Source organism: Triturus cristatus, chromosome 3_2 (genome assembly GCF_964204655.1).
Source record: "Triturus cristatus chromosome 3_2, aTriCri1.1, whole genome shotgun sequence".
In the NCBI taxonomy this organism is placed as follows: domain Eukaryota; kingdom Metazoa; phylum Chordata; class Amphibia; order Caudata; family Salamandridae; genus Triturus; species Triturus cristatus.
In genome coordinates this window covers 796,623,436-796,644,567 of record NC_140584.1, presented here as the reverse complement: position 1 = coordinate 796,644,567, position 21,132 = coordinate 796,623,436, and the positions used below count along the sequence as shown (strand labels likewise).

The following is a 21,132-nucleotide window of genomic DNA, read 5'->3' as shown; positions in this document are numbered from 1 at the left end:
TTTTATTGACAAGATATAATATTTAGGTAAGTAACAATAAGAATAATTTAAACAGAATGTCATTTAACTAAACTAAAACTGCATACAATTAAAATATTATTATAAAATAAATTACCATAGATTAGGTTTAGAGGTAGGGTTATCAATAGTGTTATAGTAAGAACACATTAGATATTGTATTTGAAATTAATACAGTTAAATAACTAATACCAAATGTGCTCTTAAAAAGATATTATTATTGGTAAAGGATGTTGTTAATGTTAGGACCCGGCAATATTGAGGAATTAAAGCTCCTAACAAGGAGAAAGTGATAAAATCAATGATAACTTTAGAAAGACTTGTAATATAAGTTGAGGTAAACTTGTTGAGATACTTGGCAGTAGAGGTAAAAGCGAGATGAGCAATGGTGCTGTGGAGGTAATGATGATAAGGTCATGGTAGTAGAGGGAATTGCAGGAGATTTAATGGATGGTCCTTACTGTTAAATTCTGTTTCCAAGTTGTGTTTTAATGGCTGGAATTTAAATGGACCCGATGGATGGCCTGTGAAGTCCTTGAAGTTAAATATTGAGCCTTTGTTTTGTTGTTATGAAAGTAGAGAGGGGTGGGAATACCAGAGCCCCTTTATATTAGAGCTCAAGTCCATGTATTGCCTGTGCTTAAAGGACTAACGGTATAGAGTGTGACTCAGGTACTCCTTAATATTGAAGTGGTAGGCATGTAATATGTGGTGATGCTAGAAAGGGGACTGGACAATCGGAAAATCTTAATCTTAGAGACCAAGTAATGGCTACTTGTCATAATAGGATGAAAATTGGTGTACCGCCAGTTCTGCTGAATCACCCTTGCTATCAGTTTCTGTATGTCTATGTGAGCAAATCTGACTTGTTCACTTGAAAGAATGTTTTATTCTCATTGTTAGTCCGCATGCATCCCACCTAGCAACACTCTTCTGTGTCTCTCCTCCAGGCGGCACCCATCTGCCAGGGAGCGAGCCCACAGTGGATACAGTGTCAGTGCAGCCCATCCCGACATACTGGTATTACGTCATGGCTGCTGGCGGGGCCGTCGTTGTGCTGGTCTCAGTCGCCCTGGCTCTGGCGCTTCACTACCACCGCTTCCGCTATGCGGCCAAGAAGAGTGAGCACGCCATCACCTACAAACCCGCACACTACGGCAATGGCGCTCCTGTGGCAGTGGAGCCTACCTTAACTATAAAACTAGAGCAAGATGAACGGTACAACAGCACGCAATGCTGAGAGTGGAGCCACCACAAGGACTATACAAAAAACAGACTTCAGATGCGTTGCCTCGATTTGCACTTTCCCCCTGTCCTTCACCTATTGAAACGTTGAGAACTTAAAAGACGCATTTATATCCACAGTTTCTCTTTTTTTTGGGATTCAACCAATGCTGCATCTTGGATTGTGGAAAGAGACACTCCGTCACCCTCAGCTGGATTGCTCTTCTTTTTTTTTCAAAGACATTTCTTATTCCTGACAACTTTAAGGAAAACCCAGAAGTGTGTCTGTACATACATGTGTGAATATGTACCATTGTGCGTGTTACGAGTGTGCGTAGGTGTATGTGTATGAGAAAGAGAATGAGAAAATGCATGAGCGAAAAGCTCTGACTTTTTTTGGGAGAGCTTGTTTTTAAAAATTGCTTGTTCCGCTTCTGATGCACAGGGCAAGCATTCTCGTTGCCCACTGCCCGCCTGCCTGAGGAAGGTCTTAGATGCTCCTTTCTAACACTTATACTGGATTGTTAATTATTCAGGCTAAGGGAGGGGACATTTTACTCCTCTTGCCTTATCTAGCTTTGGCAGAGCTTATGTGTGGTAGAACTCTGATCTCTCTGCGGAAAGGAAGAAATTGATTTTATGCCCCAACTGGAACGGAGTCAACCAATGGCCCTCCTGCCCAATAGTGAAGGAAGACAAAAGGAACCCGCAAACTTTTTTTTTTTTTTTAATATTCTGCTGCCTCATTTTTTTCAAGCAAAGTATAGGTCTATAGGTGGTGAAAAAAACCTCTGTAAAATAGTGGTTGTAAAGTTGCCTTATGTCAGAAGAGCTTCTGATGAATGTTTAGTTTGTACATGTCACATCCAGCCTTCGGTTCGTTCATAGACGTACTGTAAGTAGGTCTCAGGTGGAAGTAAGTTCAGTAGCTTCAGGACGTCATGTTTTATGGTTTTGTGTTTTGTTATTGTTAAGTGACCTGATTCTAGGGTGCCTATTAATATTATTATCCTTGATGTATTATTTTTTAGTGGGGCAGAAAGGGGGGTGAAGGCTCCCTTTTCTTTGGCATTTCATTCAGAAGTCTTACTTTCCCTGTAGAATATGAAGATTGTCCCTACAGACTGGAGACAGTGAAAACGCACAGAAGGAACCTATCTTAATGTAGAGTTTGACTATATTGTAGGAGAGCAGCAAGGCACAGTCCTGCCTTGTGCAGCGACATTTTTCTTCAACAGGAAATCCTTTTTCGGAAATGTTAAGTACAAGCAGGCTACAAAGTTACAATTTCTGTAAACACTTTAAGTAGGTCTCAAACTTTGATCTGCTTTGGGATGATGATCGATTCTCAATACTGTTTTGATTACTGGTTTATTTTTTTCTAATATTATAATATTCAAATAATTTGAGCTAAACTTACGGAGATGCCATCTCTACAGACCAACTGTCGTCAAACCCCATGAACTGACTGTCAGGAGGTGTCCTTGCCAAAATTTTGTAACCTGGGAAAAACACCTTTGCGTATCGGTCTAGCATGTTGCAAGGCTGTCATAAAGAGATGCTAGAAAGGATTTAGCCTGTGATGTCATTCCATCTGTAACTGGTCAAGGAAGGGTCTGCATATGTGCCAATTTTTCCTTCATTTTCTGTACCGTGCTATATTCTATACAAATTCTTCCGTTTATCCTCTTACAGATGGACTAGAATCGATGGCAAAATCCATTTTTTCCCAAAGTGTATTGATCGCGCTTTGCAAAACCTCATAGCATGTCACCCATTATTTTCTCTGGTTGTGGCCTGTGTCCATTAGTGGACGCATGTACTGATGGTACGCCAATGCTTGACCTTCAAAAGAAGAGAGACTATTTGCCCCAAAATCTCTGCAGTGGCCATTGCCGTCCATGACATCTATTCTGATCCTAGAAAAGCAGCGAAGAAATAGGCTTGGCTCCTTGGTGGCTCAAGGAGAGCCAGTCACTCTCATACTCAGACCTCTATTGTTTAAGGGATGGGCTCCCATTTTATTTTGTTTGGTTATTGCATGCACATAACAAGTGCCTTCTTACAGATGGAGCTGAGGAATGGATCATGACTAGAAGTGTTTTGACTAATGAGCTGTTGGAAGTTTGAGAACTCATCCTGGTGGGGTCTTTTCAACACTAGTATAACCCTACCATGCCCCTACCCACCTCTTCGCTCATCATGACCAACAAAATGTTGGTTGCTACATTGATGGTGTTCTCCCTTTTCCCGCTGTTAGAGGCCAAGCATGAATAAGAAATGGGTGATCGCAGAGGACATTACATTTGATGTGTGCTACAAGTTGCAAACAAGATAACTTGAAGCTGGGCTGGTGGTGCTACATATCAGCACAATATTGATATTACGGGGTGTTTTGTTTTGAAAAGCTGACAAAAGACAAGAAAGTGAGAAATGTGTTATCCGGTTTACCCTAGAAAGAAGGAGAATATTCAGCGTTTAGCTTTTCCAACCTGTGGGTAGACCTTTAAAATAGATCAATCTTTCAACTTGACCCCCTGTCCTAGTAAATCACATACCTTTTGCATGTTCTGCGGCGACCAGGTTGGTCCTATGTAATTCTAACATGCATTGCATGTTAGAGAAGGGACATTATTTTGGCAGATACAACCTGTTCTAAGTCCCAAGACTTTGTCAAGCCTGTATGGAGTCTATTTGAGGACTTCACATATTGCGTTCTCCCGCATTCTTGGAGGAGAAAGGGTGCTGGGCGGGTAACCTTTTTCTTGAGCACTTTGCTAAGTCACGCTGAGTCAAATTACATAAAAGTAATCTTTCTCATACTGACTATTTCAAAAAGTCTTAAGTGTGCACTTCTGAACTTTAGCACAAGTTATATCAGGGTGCATGCTTGTTGGCACCACATTTTCTAGAATAACAGAAGTCTTAGAACAGTACCATAACAAATCTCTTACTCATTACCAACTATTCAAAGTCGTTACTGCAAACACTGCACTTATTTTACCTTTTATTATTAAGTCACTCCACATTTAACAACTAATGTGGGACTCATTTTATCTACCTCGGAAGGATGAACAGGCTGAGTGAGTTCTGCTGGGATCAGAACATGCAAATTTGGGATCAAACTGGTCCTAAAACTGGTGCCTTAACCATCTGAGCTGTCCACCATCATTAACATTTTAATTTATTTACTTCTCGAAGGAATACCTATGATTTTGGGAGGAACTCTGATGTCACATGATCTTTATGTCAGAAAGAGATGATAGGACTCAATTCACAACAGAACCATTGATGGAAACCCAGCTTTGGCCACAGATCCACATTTCTGCACATCATGTGATGCCATTTAGCTTATAAAGCGCAAGGGAAAAAATTTAATAATCTGGATTCACATTGTCCATGAAGTGAAGGCAGTAGGCTTTTGATGTAAAGATATTATAGCCTCTATTTGTTGTTGCGAAATATAACCAGATTACAAATTGCCTGTCTCTTAAACAAATCTCCCAGATTTTAGTATCCTTTTGAAGATGGGTGACTTCTACATGGTCATAACTTGTGTTGAGGTTCAGGAAAGTGTTTCATATCTGGAATAATGATAATGACCAGAAATCTATAAGAGAACTGACACCACATACAATTGTAGGATGGCAAATGCTGCTGATCCTCTGTGTGATGAACTCACCTGGCAGAACCATCATGGTTGGCCGGTAAGCATGTGATAGAAAGAAACGGCCAAAGACTGCAGGATAAATATCCATTGTTTAAGTCACAAATTCCTTCTCTTCTAGCACGGTGGCATCCCGAGCCTTGCCCCAATTGCCTGTTCGTGCAAAGATATCTTGTGGAAAATTTGATGCTTATTTGAAGATGTGCTGAGTGGAATGTAATAAAATGATATTTTTGTACAAATGGCTCTTTTGATTTATTAACTGACAAATTTGATTAATTGTGTTGGGTACACCCTGTGAAGTTAAACACATAGAAGTTTGTGAGGAAACAGAGCAGAGAAAAACAAAAATGAGTATTTTTATAAAAGTCCGGTCAAAAAGATTGGAATTAAAAAGCTACTACAAAAGAGTGAAGTGTGATAGCTTATAGAATACCACAGAACAAAAAGCGAGCACTCCATATAACAGGGAAAAACATGGGACACTATCTCAGCGCTTCTAGACTTGCAGACTACAAGTGTCTCAGTTCAGCTGTGTGAGGTTATCTTCTTGCCATATTCTGATGATACGAAGCCAGCCGCCAGCGCTATCCGCTACCTTGCCTGTCCTCCATGTTTCACGTTTCTAGTTTACAAGGACAATCTCTGTGAGAGATAATTGAAATGTTTTGACAGCTTCCCTTTTTTGTTTTGAACCCCTGCATGTTTACCACACAGCCTTGTTAGGACATGCACATCTGCTGCAACCTTCTTGATTGTTGAGGGAGTTTTCTAAAGAGCAAAATTGCCAAATGTGATTACATGAAATGTCTCTCTGTGGGAAAACCCTGCAGATGGGACATATAATTTCCAAGTATGCCCTTGGGAAAGACAAAACAAGCTAATCAAAGCTACACTCTGGGTCTGCAGCACACGAAGAGCAACAAATGGCAATACGGAGTGCTTATTTCTTTAACCTGTTGTCTGAACGAACTTGTGTCCAACCACAGAATCTTAGTCAACTGCTTGTAAATTTGCAAACAATACATGCTTTTAAATCTCCCGGTTGTATTTATGTCATGCAAGAGTGAGGTACGCAAGAAGAAACAACATGCCGAGTTCCTAATGCAGGAAATACTGAGATAGTCGTTAAAATACGTAGGTTTATGTAGTCCAATGCTAAAGTCCTTCATTCGAGGTATTAATTCATTAAACGTATGTGGTTACAAAGTGGACTCGTAAGCCACCAGAGTCAGATCAACTGACGAGCAGTCTTACTATAATGAATTCAGGAGGCTGGCGAGTCTGAGAGCCTGGTGACCCAAGTGTCCATGTTATCCATGTATTCTGCCTTGATTGGCCAGTCTGCCTGTGTGAGCGTTTCAGAGTGAGTTAGACTGAGAAAAGAAGGGTTTTAGGTTCTCTCCTGAGCGTCAGGGGGGAGGGAGGTAGTGTAAGGTGCAGGACTATTTCTACCATACTGGGAGGGAGGGGGTAGTATGAAAGAAGAAAATACTTGACTGCTAGTTTGTTCTTTTCCCTTTCCTTCGGGATCGCCGGTACGTTTGAGATGCTGTCGGTGTGACCATAGACCACACCGGTGGTTTCCGGCGAGGTAATCGGTTTATTAATGTTGAGTGTCTCGTACATGCACCTGCGGTTACAACAAGGTAGATCCCTGAGTGTGGTGAGACATGATCAGACTTTCATTGGGGAGAGGCCACATGCCTGGTAACATGGAAGACAGTTTTTAGAGGGTAAGAGTGGAGCTATTGGCCATAAGAGTTTTGGTTCTGCTGCTGTGTGATAGGTCACAAGCTTTTATGGTGAATTGAGATAAAGGGTGTGGTCCTGCACTCGAGGCTGATTGATTAACATACCATCTGGAAGGTTTTTTTAATTTGCTCATTGGAAGAGAGGTACAGGGTCATGTGGAAGCCCAGGGACCTGCGACTTTTGGTGGAAGTGCGGGGGTTTTTCTTGAGCTGTAAGTTGCTCAGCCATTCTACACTTGTCTGTTGATGCTTTGCCTCCACTAATGAACATGAACTTGCTTTCGGTAGCATTTTACTTAGGGTTGCCTGCTCATTGTGAACATTCAGGACTGAATAATATCCAGGCATCGTCTTCGCATTTCAGTTGCCAGCAACACTTGGAGATATATTTTCATTTTGTAGGCATACTGGTGTAGGGCGACATGATGTTCCACCAGTAGGATTTCTAGGGAGTCAGTGTACGGATTAAAGATCCCTGTAGTGAGATTGTGAGGCACATAATACTCCATGTTTGACAATTAGAGCTGGTCATTTTTCTATTTCATCACGTTTTACTGAAATATGCTTGTTTGTTCTGGAGTAGAAATTAAATGTTTCTGTAAGTAGAAAAAGGCAATTGAAATGATATCAATATTGAGTGAAATCCTGCCAGACTAAGAGGTCAGGTTTTCACTTATCCATGTGACACGTCACAGCCAATAGCAGTCTTCAACTCACATAACACACTGTTCCTCTGGCGTCCTCAAAAAGCCATTGTGCTGTTTTCCACCATTATTCAGACATGTTGGCCGTGGCAACATTTCACTCTAAGAGCAGTGTAGGGAACAAGGATCAGGTTGGTCATTTACTTTAAATGACACGTCTGCGTTTTGATGGTGTAGCAGTGAAACAGCTCTATTGCGAACAATGTTCATACAGTGGGCTTTAGGTATGTTATTTTATGTATGTAACATAACACACGATAACATAACACAACATACTAGGTACTGACCTTTCATCCACCGGCTTTCTTCACCCAGTTGCTTTCAGCCACTGCCCTGAGACTTTGTCATTTAAGTCTTGGCTCAGCCCATTGGATTATTCTTCTCGCAACTAATGCTATTGGCTGTTTGGGTGTATCCTTCCGGTTTCACTTGAGTGCTGCATTGAACAGTATGATGAGCTTCATTACAACTACTGTCCTCTCTGTCTACTCTTGCAGGTTGTCTCTTCTATTTCTGGCTTTAAACCCAGGCCTATTGTCTTTGCCTATGAACGTTTAGATTACCTCTGCTGTATCCTTGCACTCATGCATCCCCATCATGAATATATATCGTAAGACTGGAATGGTGCAAAGGGCTGGAATTAAACAACTCCTTAGACAGTATGTTAAAGACCAGATATTTAAAGTGGAATGTGTAGGTGTAACTTGGCTCTGTCACCTCACTTCTCACACCACAGTGGATGTGCTCGAATAGTGTCCACTCTTCAAACCCTGTTCTAAAAGCATTGTGCAGAAGCCAGAATGATGCTACTGCGCATGCAGAATCATTGAAATGTAGCCTCCTCAGATCATGCATTACTTTCACGAACGTTAAAAAGAAAAGAGTAATATTTACTGATCTAAGTTGAATTAGCCCATTTTTTAAAAAAAGTAGAGCGAAAGTATATTTTTTCTTTTTGAAGTGGGTGAGGGGAAGTAACATGGAGGGCATGGGTTGGGGAAACAACACAAAGGGAAGGGACGAAAGCAACTTGGATGGCAGAGAGAGAAGTACATGACATACACGAGAGAACACAACATGGAGCATGGGGGAAGACAGCTGGAAAACACATGTGGTCCCTTGGAGTGCTGAAACAAAAAGGTGAAAGTAGAGGAAGGACCCAAACAATGAGGCTCCAGGGGAGGGACAAGAAGAGGAAGGAAAGCCCACACAAGCTAACGAATAAAAAGTAAGCAAGTGAGAGTGACAATAAAGCCAATCAATGCTAAGCTATGGGTGGGCTCAAAGTCCACTGGAAGCTGACAATAGGTCTTTTCACAAACAGACAGCTTGTTCTATCTGGTAGGAGACGGAGAGCTAAAAAAAAAGAGGAGCCGCAGGAAACTGTTTGTCTTTGGCCCTTCGTCTGTGTCGCGTCAGCCAGAGTGTTTTTGGTTGGTTGTTTGGGGCTGCAGTGAACCTGGCTGCTGCCTGGGTACCCTTCCTTCCCGTCAAACAATGGCAGGTCTTCGGCTCTTGAGAGGCAGAGGCTGCAGGACGCTTTTCCGAGCGGGCAGCGGAATGAGGTGAAAGGAGCAGAACCTCACACTGTGGACAGCCTTGGCTCTGTGCCCAGTCTCACCCTGCCCGGCCCTCCATGCATCCAAACCAAACATCCTCCACTCGGTGCAGAATGTGACGAGCTCTGCTCGCGCTGCTCTCTGCCCCTCGCAGCTCGAGTGACCGCGGAAGCCGGTGGGTGTTCCGGGCTTTTGAAGTCCAAGGAATGTGACCTTGAGTTTTGTTCCCACATTCGCTGCCCACCCCAAGTGCACTCGTGCTTTGCTTTTCCACATTTTTTTGCTAAACACTTGCGAAGTGCGAACAAAAGAAAACCTTCTTCAGCCTAATATAATAAAAACAGGACCCTTTTAGGAATTCACTCAACAAGCTGCACAGCTCAATTACATACAATGAACTGCAAACTGGTGCAGCTCAGGGCGCAGTCCTCTCTAGCCACGGGAAGGGATGGAAGATTTCTGGTCCAATGACAGTGATCTGCGCTAATTGGTACTACTGGGCTCCAAAGGCACATATACGTGTTCGCTGCAGGTCAGTAGCGCCTCAGATGGTGAATTTTAAGAGGGCATACATTGGTCACAGATAAAAGTACAGACGCTCATATATATATATATATATATACATATACACACACATAAAATCATGATTTCAAATGTATTATATACATTGAATTACATCTATATATATATATATATGTATATATATATATATATATATCAAGGTAACCCAAACAAAAATGACAAGTCACTTTCAAAGATGGTGTAGAGTCATCTAACATTTCAAATGTTATTCACACACAAAAAACGGAGACTCGATAACTCAATTTTATGGTAAAACTTCATCGCTCCACTGCAGAATAATTGCAAATGTGCTATGATCATGTGCATTATAAGATGGCGTCAAAGTTCCCCCATATGCCTTTAGGCCATGGTGTGCTGCCACAGTCCCCTCGTGTCCCCAGCCACTAGGTAGATCACCTGTAATGAGATTGGTGTCTTGACTAATCTTCCAAAAGTTGAAATGATGAAAGCGACATCAACGGAAGGTAATTGTCGATTTCTCGAACAGGGCCAATGTTATTACAAAGGTAGAAATGTGCACTGTACTTAGAAACACAAACTCAATCTTTTGCCAAGAGACTGCTTTGGAGGAGTTTTTTTTTTATAAGGGTTCAGATTAGTGCTTTTCTTCCATAAAATACATGTTTTAGCCACTATCATATGGCGATGTTGGTTGGTGGACCCTTCGAATACCTTCTTCTTCACCCAGTTTTGCAGTTTTAGAGTGGAGCAGGTCTCTCAATCACTTGTTACATCTTTGTTAAGTATGAAACAATTTATATGTGATGGTAAATAAAAACACATTTTTCTTGGTATACTATCATCATCATCTTTTGATATTTACATTCCCTGAACTTCAATACTCTTAAACCATGTTTCGAATGTCACACTGGAAACCCCTAATCAGCAACAAGTGGGTTTGCGTTTGTTGAACATCTTTGCTTGGTGCCCAGCTTTAGATGAAAACGTTATTTGGAAAGGAACATATGGTTCAGATTTAGGCATGTGGTTGACTTTTGTGCAGAATCCTTTTTGTTAAAAAGTGGACCTTCTCCAGTGACATTTTGATTCATTTTGTGCCTGGATTTTTACATAAAATATTTTGCTGGGCAGGGGTGGGGATGCTGGTAATCACTGTGGATGCTTCCTCCCTTACCCCACTCCCACTTAACTGTGCTCTCATTGACAATGAATTCTATTGTGTTGTAATGTCTTATTTTAAAGAGTGTACCCTCTTTCATTTCAGTGAATATCCCATTGGTGAACGGTGGCTTGGATTATTACCCAGAAGGAAACACCGGCGAGGACGGTAAGTGTGCAGCCTAAGACTGATACATACTGCCCTGGCCAAAATTGAATTCATTCATTGAATGAGATCTGTACCAACATTACACGTTGGAGTGCTTCCTTCCTCAACATACATTTTTTAATGTTGCAAAAAGTAACATACAATTCTCTTTGAGGGCATTTGGGAGGCAATGTGGGGAGAGGTGGTAATGGGAGAAAAATAGCAATATGCAGTGAACAAGTTGGACAGCCCTCCACCATGATAAATTCCATTTCTTCCATCATCCAGAAATGGTTGAGAATCTCCGTTCCTCAACATGATATATTGTCTTGTTTACAGTTGTTGAATGGGGTGCACACTTTCTGTCTTTACACTGCAAACATTTCCTGAATAAGAGGGAGCATGCCATTGGCACCTGATATAAAGGAAGAAGTGCATTAACATATGGCATTAGATGGCACCACCAGCAGCAGCCAATGAATGTAAAATGTAATAGACTCATAAAAGACTCACTTTGCACACGCTATGAATAGCAGAGTCTCTGAGCTATATTTTATTCTTCTTAAAAACACTATGTCTGGTCTCAGTTTAAAAACATTTAATCCAAATGACATTTTAAGCATCACAGCTCGTGCTTGATGTATTAACTGTCAAACATCCTGCCAGCACACAATGCTAAAAACAATTCTCAATGCCAGCTCACACCCACGTATCAATAAATAATTTTGTTCTGCCATGTAAACTCAGTTTTCTATTTAAAATCTCCCCTTTTTAAAAATAGTGAGGTTCATAACAACTCACGGTTTGCTTGGGTTCACTATCGTCCCCCAAACTCACGCGAGGTCACATCTTACTTTTGCAAGAGACACATATAAGTGCAGGTCACCTAAATTATGAGCATGGGTCACAGACTGTCCTTTGTTGCCAGGTAGGATTTCTCATTTTTTTATTCAAAATAGAATAGGTTACAACATTGAAAATGTGACATAAAGGAAAGAAAGCTTTTATTTATAACCTTTTCTGTCTCTTCACAGCCTATTATGGAGCGACAGATCTTCCTGCCAGTTCCCTGGTGACCCCGATGTCCGGCAAGGAGAAGAACTGGCTCTACACCTTAGATCCCATCCTGGTCACCATCATTGCTATGAGCTCGCTCGGCGTCCTCCTGGGCGCCATTTGTGCTGGTTTGCTTCTGTACTGCACCTGCTCCTACAGTGGCCTTTCCTCGCGCAGTTCCACCACCCTGGAGAACTACAACTTTGAACTCTATGACGGAGTCAAACACAAGGTAAAGATGAACCCCCAGAAGTGCTGCTCTGAGGCGTGACCAGCAATGCCCACAGTAGATTTGACATAAACCATGCCAGCGGGAGCGCCCGGATGAAAAGGCTCCTTTTTCGTACTGGAACTGACCGCCATAATCTTCACTCGTGAAGGTTAAGCTCGGACCAGCCAATGCTAGCACAGTTCTAACCGATGGATCGCAGCCCGCAAAAGTTATGCTTGCTGGTCATCGAGCCGGTGATGCTTTGGCTATGAAAACTGCACTGGGACAAAAAGAATTGTTCGAAGTGAACAAGTGAACACAAGTGAAGGAAGCTCTTTGTCTTACCCCTAGGATTCTGGGAAACTGAAGGAGAACTGACTGATCATTGTTCCTTATTTCCTGATCTTAATGGGGGCTGGCGAGGAGAACATTTTGACTATGTCTTTGAAAGCAGCACGAAAGCCATACTAGCTCCCTTGCCCCTTCCTCTACACCCAAACAAGCTTTTCTAGACTGAAGAGAACATACTCTCTTTGCAAGCGGTGCATTTCGATGGGAAGCAGAGCTCTGAGCTGGCAGCTTTGGTGCCCGCTAAGAAGGGCTTGATGTTGCCTTGAGCTTTTTTTTGGGGGGAGAGGGATTATGCCGACGCTGTATTGTCTTTCCTCTACAACCGGTTTTAATGTCAACGGAAACAGCAGCACTTTTTACAATAGGTGGAACGAACAAATCTAAAACAAAAAAAGCTACTAAGCCTCCAGGAAACTATAATGTGCAAAAAGTGCATGGAAGCACCTCCTCGAGGCATGCTGAAGAGCCTTAACATGATTTGTGAATGACAGCCATTTTCTACAGCCAGGTCTTTGGGTCAGAAGCCGTCGGGCTCTCGGTGACGAGGCCAGGGTTCTTATCAGGTTCCTCTATGTCCTTTTTCTTTGCAAAGAACATCACGAAACACACATTTCTTACGTTTTCTACGATTCAGAGCTGGCTTTGATTGTAATTATTTTTGGGGATTCTTTTGTTGTGATGGGGGGAAGGAATGGAGTTATTGGCATTATTTTTTTTTTTAAATTTCACTCATCAAGCTTTTATATGAATGTCACAAGGTCAGGGATAACAAAAAGAAACTAAACAGAGTCATTTGGAGCTATCACTCCCATGTCACTTGTCTACTCACCAAACTTTCCTTTGGATCCTGACTCTACCGTAGTACTCTTAATCTACTCCTCGGATCTTCATGGCTTTCTTACAAAGAGTCTTGAGAAGAGGGATGCAATTCTCCACATTTTTTATAATTATTTATAACCCTTCTGAAATAGTTTGAATCCATGTGTTTCTTCTAGAATTATTAGAAATTTACAGGAGATATATGGAACAGCTCTATAAGTTTGGGGGATGCAGCCGGGCATGATGAGATAATTTTAGAAAGCCTTGAACATAGCAGTGAGACTCCCCTGTGAGTAACATCCTGAGTAGCCATGATCAATGAAGGGTGGGTTTTCAAGACTGTTGATTGAAGCTGTATTTCTTATACAACCAGATGATGTTGAGACGATGGTAGATGTTGTCAGGCATAGCAGTGGATTCAGGAAGCGTCAGTCAAGCAAATGGTAGCATAACATCTATTGTTACCAAATCCACATGATTAATTTGTTGCTCAGGGATTTACCAGTGGCAATCTGTGATAAGGAATATTTCTCACACTCAAACACAGTTTGAGTACTAACTCAGTTAAAGGGGTGGTGAATATTGACAGCAGGTGGTAAATGTACAGCTTCCACTTGATGCATCCCTACATGAAAATCTGTTTGAGGAGGAGATTGTTGGTCAAGCATGAACACCGACTGTCTTCATGACGTTTGTGGTCAGAAGGTACTCCTGAGTAAAGAGTACTGTTGTAGGCTGGGTTACAGAGCAGAAATGGAGTGATTGCTATTTACCTGTGTGCTCATAAGAGTAGGATTGTGCCAATGTCAGTAATGGAGATACTTTGGCTTATAAATACACTAATATGGGAGCTTGCTGTCACAGAGTCTTAGTTGTATCCAAATCGTCATGCCTCTATGAGACAACTGGATGTAGCTGAAGGTGTTTGGTGGTCTACTGGTTTCATCAGAAATATAATCTAACATAAAAATTGTGTCCTAAATATTTTTAACAAAGATATTGTACCATTTGGAATAGATTTTCTGTTAATAACTCCAATTGGGCTGATTATTTTGCGAACAATACATAAGATGTTTTATATATCTCTGATAATATTCTGACTATGATATTCTGGTAGCTACCATTCTTCTCCCCTCCTTCATCTAGGCACGTGTGCTGGCAATTGTTGTCCTACAAATGAGACTGCTTAACTGTCCCATTATATACTTAATGTTCTCTTGATCCTTTTTCTTCTGCAAAGAGCTCTCCGGTATACCTAAAAGAGAGGTGGCTCTTTCCGTCAGTCCAAGTTCTCCTCCATACTAGCAGTATTACGCAGTCCTGGTATTTGCTCTGTAGAGCCTGACTTTACTTATAATCCTGCATATCCTACCATGAGAATTGCATGTACCACTGTGCATGAATTAAAGTAGTCCAGATATGCCACAAATGATGCATCCTGATCAGGCGATTGTTGGTGTCTAGAATTGGGTTGAATGCTGTAAAGCCCAATCTAGCCTCAACTCACAACACTAGGTATCATACGCCCCCTCCTTTTCTTCAGTCACCCGGCTACTCATACACCAACACTTCTTTTCAGATTTTTTATCAAGTGCCTTGAATATGAAAGAAAAGTGCCATCTCGCTCCCCCATCTCCAACCTTACAACTCATCCTTTATATATATAATGTCATGCAGACCTGTCCAGCCCTACTCGTGTGATCAAATGATTTACTACCCCAATTCATGACTGCCTTCTTTTGCCAAAAGTTTTGTAAGAGATCTTTGGTCTCTTCCAGTTATCTGTCATTGGTATCACCCTGCCATCCATGAACTCAAGTGCTTTCACTCAACACCACTCAATGTGCTCTGACTCAGGCAGCCATACATTCAAAGCCTCTCTCCTAATGCAGACCTACAAGTGACTGCTCAGTTACGTAAACAATGTGTCCATCCAGCCATGTTTCTCTAGCATTACAGACCCTCCCAGAAACCCTGTGTTGTAAACCATTCTTCTACCCTACCACAGACCTATTCAGATGCCTTGTCTTCTAAACCAAGAATCAATTAAGCCCAAGCCCCTTCCTTTCAGACCCATCTTTGACTGTCTAGTCTTCTAATTGACATCCATGTCAATCTTTTTGTCCTATTAAAGACTACTCCATGTGCTCTGAACTCATCCATCATAGGTTTTACCTAACACAGATTGATCCTTGACCCACCTGTTTCATAAACCACAAGACTTTCTACCATCACAGATTTTCTCCCTCCCCACAACTAGCGTGTATTCACCCCAACTATCGCTGATTCACAGATCCAGCTGAAACCCCACTTTCAGATGACACAACCACAAACTCCAATGCTTGCTTTTATCAGACACATCTATAGCATCCTTAGCCAAGCATCTCTCTATGAACACACCCTTGTCAATCACAAACCAATCCCAAAGCCCACTTCTGATCTACCTTTGCACCCAACCATATCTGTCTGATATCACAGGCTCATCCCCAGCCCACATCCTTCTAAGCCACACACCCTCCCACTGGAAACGTTTGCTGTCAGGACAGACCGGCCTCCATTGTATTGTGATCTGGTCTTCATTCCTAGTCACTCCATCTACTATTCTCTCAATCTTCTGGCTTGTTCTGGAGACCAGAAATTCTGCCTCTTGCCTTTTTTTACTGTGGAAACATGAATGCATCAAATTGACTGCTTTGGATAAACATCATATCAGCCTTGTATAAATGTGTGCTGCCAAATAATCTGTTTGTACATACAGGATTTCTTGTTTATTACAAATTAACATGGAGGCAATGAAATTGGTGGATCTAAGTCAAATCACTCCATAGAAACCTTTGTTCTTGATTGACGCACAGAAAAGTCAGGTCCTTTGATCTTTGAAGCGCACATCCATACTCTTGCACACCCCTCAGCAAAAGGTGCTTTTAAAATTCTAGTCCCATTAATTTGTCTGATTATTGGACTTTTAATACACTGCAATCAGTGGTTTGAAAAGTAATCCAAAAATAAGCAAACAGCCTCGATAACCTTTTGTTTCTCAACTGTCTGCAGAACCGCATTTGCTAAACTTATTATTAATTTAAAAACCTCATAATATATTTCCTTCTGCAATAAGGAAAAACATCCTCTTCCTTGTGTGAGCAAATTTACCCTTTACATGAATGTATTTTTTTTTTACTTCTGTGAACTGCTATCAATAACTGAGTACTTTTGAGTCCGATGTTTAGCAAGCTGCAACTTATTGTTCTTAAAAAACACAAAATATGAGCAATCTTTACAGGGGCCATCCAGTGTAAACCAAAAAACTGTTCTCCTTTTCCAGCTCTGGATCCTGCAATCATCAATAATAGGCATTCTGGAATGCGTCTTTATTTGATGACATCTGCCTGGGTTTTGAGACCTATTGTGATATCATTCTCCGGATGGTCCCTATGACGCGAATTACTGGATGTACCTTCAGTGTGTGACAGGGAAATATGCAAATGTGCATCGGACTTCAGTGACATCTGATTTGTGTTTTTTACCCTTAATTCCATGGCATGAGAGCACGTACATGAAGCCAACTATACTCATGTGCTTACTCAGAACCTGGTCCAAGACCTACTGAGAGCCCTTGAACACATCAAGCTTTCTTTCCCTTGTTTTTGCCAGCATTGTCAGCGTTCAAGCTGACTCATCATTCACTGGCTGAGCCAGACGCCATGATTCTGATAGCTTTCCTATGACTCTTCTGTGTCAAAACAAATCAAACTGTTATGTAATTTGCAGAAATTCTTTTTTTAAATGACTATTTAAATAAATATTATAAAATAATGGTCTGTGTACAATTATTTATCAAAGCAGCATATAATGAGTGTCACCAGAAGGTGTTGGAAAAATTCTGATGTAATCCATGTTCTTTGGGGAGGGATGTTTTCTTGATTCTACTTGAGTGGGCAAAAGGCACAATGTGCTTTGATGACTGAGAGCCCCTTTCCTCTTGTCTCAGGTAATGTCACTCCTGGTATACAAACAAACTATAGCATTGTTCAATAGCCAGTGACGTAGCAAGGTTGTCCTCTGACCTGCTCCGAAGAAAACGGGCTCTACCATGATAACGAGTTAAACATCAGGGCCCGCATTTACTAACTTCTGCGGCCTACATTTACTAATGCTTTGCGGCGTGCTTGTGCTACTTTGTAACTCAATGCAAAGTGTCATGTTGGGATTTACTATCCACTGGACATCTGGATTTGAGTTAGATAGTTTCCCAAAGTAATGCAAAGTTGCGCAATGTGGTGCATTGTGTTACAGTGTGTGAAGTGGGCATTCCATGAGTGCTGCATGGACTTTCCCATGCTACCACCCATGTGGTTTGAAGAAAATCCTGCAACAATCAATCAGACAGGAATGTGCACATAAATTCTACACCTTTTCAAGGCATGTTTTCTTTTCACTTATTTTTTTTTACTGATTTGCATCTGTTTGGCATTGTTTAGCACACATACAAAGCAGGAAAAGTCAAAGAGTTTTGTACAGGAAGGGTCTCCTTTCTATTCTTTCAAGAACAAACACACCCTTGCACCACAGCGCAAGGGTGCGTGTGTTTTGATACATGGGAGCCAACAGGGCGCTGGAGCAGGGAAATAGGAAAACAGTGCCAAATGTTAGTAGATGTGGCACTGTTCTGCTCTCTCCCTTTCACACAACACAGTACATCATCTTAAGTTGTTGCGTTGCTTTGTGTTACTAGCTTTAATTAAATCTGGGACTGCAGGTGAACTTATGACGCAGCACAACGTGATTCCTCACTGTGTTGTTCACAGTGATGAATTGGGTTATCGCATCGTACGCTCACTCGCCGGCCCAGATTTACTAACGAGTAACACAGTGATAAATAAATAGCCATAATTTGTTGCATTGCATTGTGTCGCATGAGTGACTGTGCAAACTTTGTTGAATGGAAGAGTTACCAACAGAGGACTGGCCAACTGACCTTCTGCCTGCCAAAGTTCCAGAATCCTGAAAGGAACTCACCTTTGAGTGCTCTAGTTGAAAACAATCATAGTGAAAATACAAATGCAAACATGCCTCTTGGCGCACTGGTGGTGGGGCGATGAGGTCCCCTTGTGTCCTGAGGACTTCTGGACTAAAGTGGACTTCATCCCCCAAGCAGCAGTGCGCCAGAAGGCGCATTTGCAGAGTGGTGTAAAAAGGGGGCATGGCCTCTGACCACTCTCAACAATACAGCTGTGTGGGGCTTACTGGAGGTGACAGGAGGACTAGTTGGCCCCCAGGGACCCTCAGGAGGCAAGGGGACTTCATCCCCCCAAACAAGAGCATGCCAGGAAGAGCGTTTGCAGAGTGGTGGAGAAAGGGTACATGGCCTGTGTCCACCTCTCAGCAATCCCACTGTGTGGGGCTTACTGGAGGTAACAGCTAAGCTAGTTGGCCCCTAAGAACCCCCAGCAGCAAAGCGGACTTCAATCCCCATCCAAGAGTGCACCAGAGAGCACATTTGCAAAGTGGTGGGCAGAGGGGGCGTGGCCTGCTATGAGAATTTAGCAATCCTGCTGTGTGGGACTTACTGGAGGTAATAGGAGGAGTAGTTAGCTCCCAAGGATGTCCTTGGGGGGCAACTACCCCTCCTGTTACCTCCAGTAAGTCCCATACAGTGGGACTGCTAAGAGGTTCTCAGAGGCCACGCCCCCCCTTAGTCCACCACTCTGTAAACATGCCTCCTGGCACATTACTGGTTGGGGATGAAGTCCACTTTACTCCTGAGGGACTTTGGGGGCCAATAAGCCCTCCTGGTACCTCCTATAAGTGATTTGCAGTGGAATTCCTGAGCACTGGTTGGAGGCCCAGCCCCCTTTCTTCATCACTCTGTAAATGCGACTACTAGTTAAAGAAGCATTTGCAATGTGATAGGTCTCGCATTTGCAAGAGTTAGAGTTATTGGCAATGTAAATGTAACATTTTCTTACTAATGGTTTTGGGAGTGAAGTGGATGTATGTTGAGAGTAGTGGAATTATGTGGGATGTTGTGCAGTGAAATGATGTGGATAGAAAGCATGTGGCACTTATTGTATAGGAATTATGTAGAGTTGGAATGTGTGTTATGGAGTATAATTATGTGGTATGGTAGTCTGTGTTGTGGAGTGGTAACCTCATGTTTAGTCTCCATTGTTTCCATAGAAGCTAAACTATAAACTCAATCAGACAAACAAAATAGAAGGAACCACTGAGGAGTGCTTCTGGACCTAGTTAGACGTATGAGCAGAGCCACTGGAACTATGCGACTGTTCGGCTGCACTGATTTTTGCATTATTATACATTTTCCCCATTTGCCGCATAATCCATCATTTGCTGCATAATCTGCAGATTTGAACAAAAAAAACTTTGTTTCTAGCTCAAACGTTACTAAAAATGAAGCGACAAGTGTTACAGCGTGGTGGAAGGACCTTCGCACACCTGGAATGGTCACCTGTTACTTATTGATAAATGTGGGTGTTAAATTGGTAATAATGGTGCGGAAACCACTGTTGCTTCATTCTGCACATCTCTTGCCTCTTTCTGCACTTCTCTTGCCTCTTTCTGCACCTCTGTTGCTTCTTTCTGTACTTCTCTTGCCTCTTATTGCACCCCTCTTGCCTCTTTCTGCACTTCTCTTGCCTCTTTCTGCACCTCTCTTGCCTCTTTCTGCACCTTCCTTGCCTTTTTCTGTGCATCTCTTGCTACTTTCTGTACTTCTCTTGCCTCTTTCTGCACCTCTCTTGCCTCTTTCTGCACTTCTCATGCTTCTTTCTGCACCTCTCTTGCCTCTTTCTGCACCTCTCTTGCCTCTTTCTGCTCCTCACTTGCTTTTTTCTGTGCATCTCTTGCTTCTTTATGCACTTGTCTTGCATCTTTCTGCACTGTTCTTGCCTTTCTGCACCTCTCTTGCCTCTTTCTGTACCTCTCTTGCAAATTCCTGTCCCCTCTTGCTTATTTCTGTACCCCTCTTCCCTCTTTCTGCACCTCTTTTGCCTCTGTCTGCACCCCTGTTCCTTCTTTCTGCACCTCTTTTGCCTGTTTCTGCAACTCTCTTGCCTTTTTCTGCAGTTCTCTCACCTTTTTTTGCACTTATACTGCCTCTTTCTGTACATGTCTTACTCTTTCTGCACCTCACTTGCCTCTTTCTGCACTTCTCTTGCTTCTTTCTGCACTTCTCTTGCCTCTTTCTGTACCTCACTCTCTTCTTTCTGCACCTCTCTTGCCTCTTTCTGTACTTCTCTTGCCTCTTTCTGCACCTCACTCTCTTCTTTCTGCACCTCTCTTGTTTCTTTCTGCACTTCTCTTGCTTCTTTCTGCACCTCTTGCCTCTTTCTGCTCCTCACTTGCTTTTGTCTGTGCATCTCTTGTTTCTTTCTGCACTTGTCTTGCATCTTTCTGCACTTGGCTTGCTTCTTTCTGTACCTCTCTTGCCTCTTTCTGTACCTCTCTTGCCTCTTTCTGCACCTTCCTTGCCTTTTTCTGTGCATCTCTTACTTCTTTCTGCACTTCTCTTGCCTCTTTCTGCACCTCTCTTGCCTCTTTCTGCACCTTCCTTGCCTTTTTCTGTGCATCTCTTGCCTCTTTCTGCACCTCTCTTGCCTCTTTCTGCACCTCTCTTGCCTCTTTCTGCACCTCTCTTGTTTCTTTCTGCACGTCTCTCGCTTCTTTCTGCACCTCTCTTGCCTCTTTCTGTACCTCTCTTGCCTCTTTCTGCTCCTCACTTGCTTTTTTCTGTGCATCTCTTGCTTCTTTATGCACTTGTCTTGCATCTTTCTGCACTGTTCTTGCCTTTCTGCACCCCTCTTGCCTCTTGCTGTACCTCTCTTGCAAATTGCTGTTCCCTCTTGCTTATTTCTGTACCCCTCTTCCCTCTTTTTGCACCTCTCTTGCCTCTGTCTGCACCAC

The 21,132-nt window shown here is 42.3% G+C and overlaps 1 protein-coding gene across 3 annotated transcripts in view; it reads left to right on the top strand.

Moving 5' to 3' along the window:
• The window catches only part of NRP2 (neuropilin 2), a 182,988-nt gene extending 165,966 nt beyond the window's left edge, over window positions 1–17,022 (top strand). For 2 of the 3 annotated variants that reach the window (XM_085648927.1, XM_085648926.1), the window contains exons 16-17: window positions 10,734–10,796; window positions 11,810–17,022. In XM_085648927.1, coding sequence (XP_085505053.1) covers window positions 10,734–10,796; window positions 11,810–12,102 — 356 coding nt within the window. In that variant the 3' untranslated portion in view covers window positions 12,103–17,022. Of the gene's footprint in view, window positions 1–968; window positions 5,152–10,733; window positions 10,797–11,809 lie in introns of those variants that run through there. The other variant, XM_085648928.1, reaches the window with a different exon arrangement.
• Window positions 17,023–21,132: the final 4,110 nt, after the last annotated feature.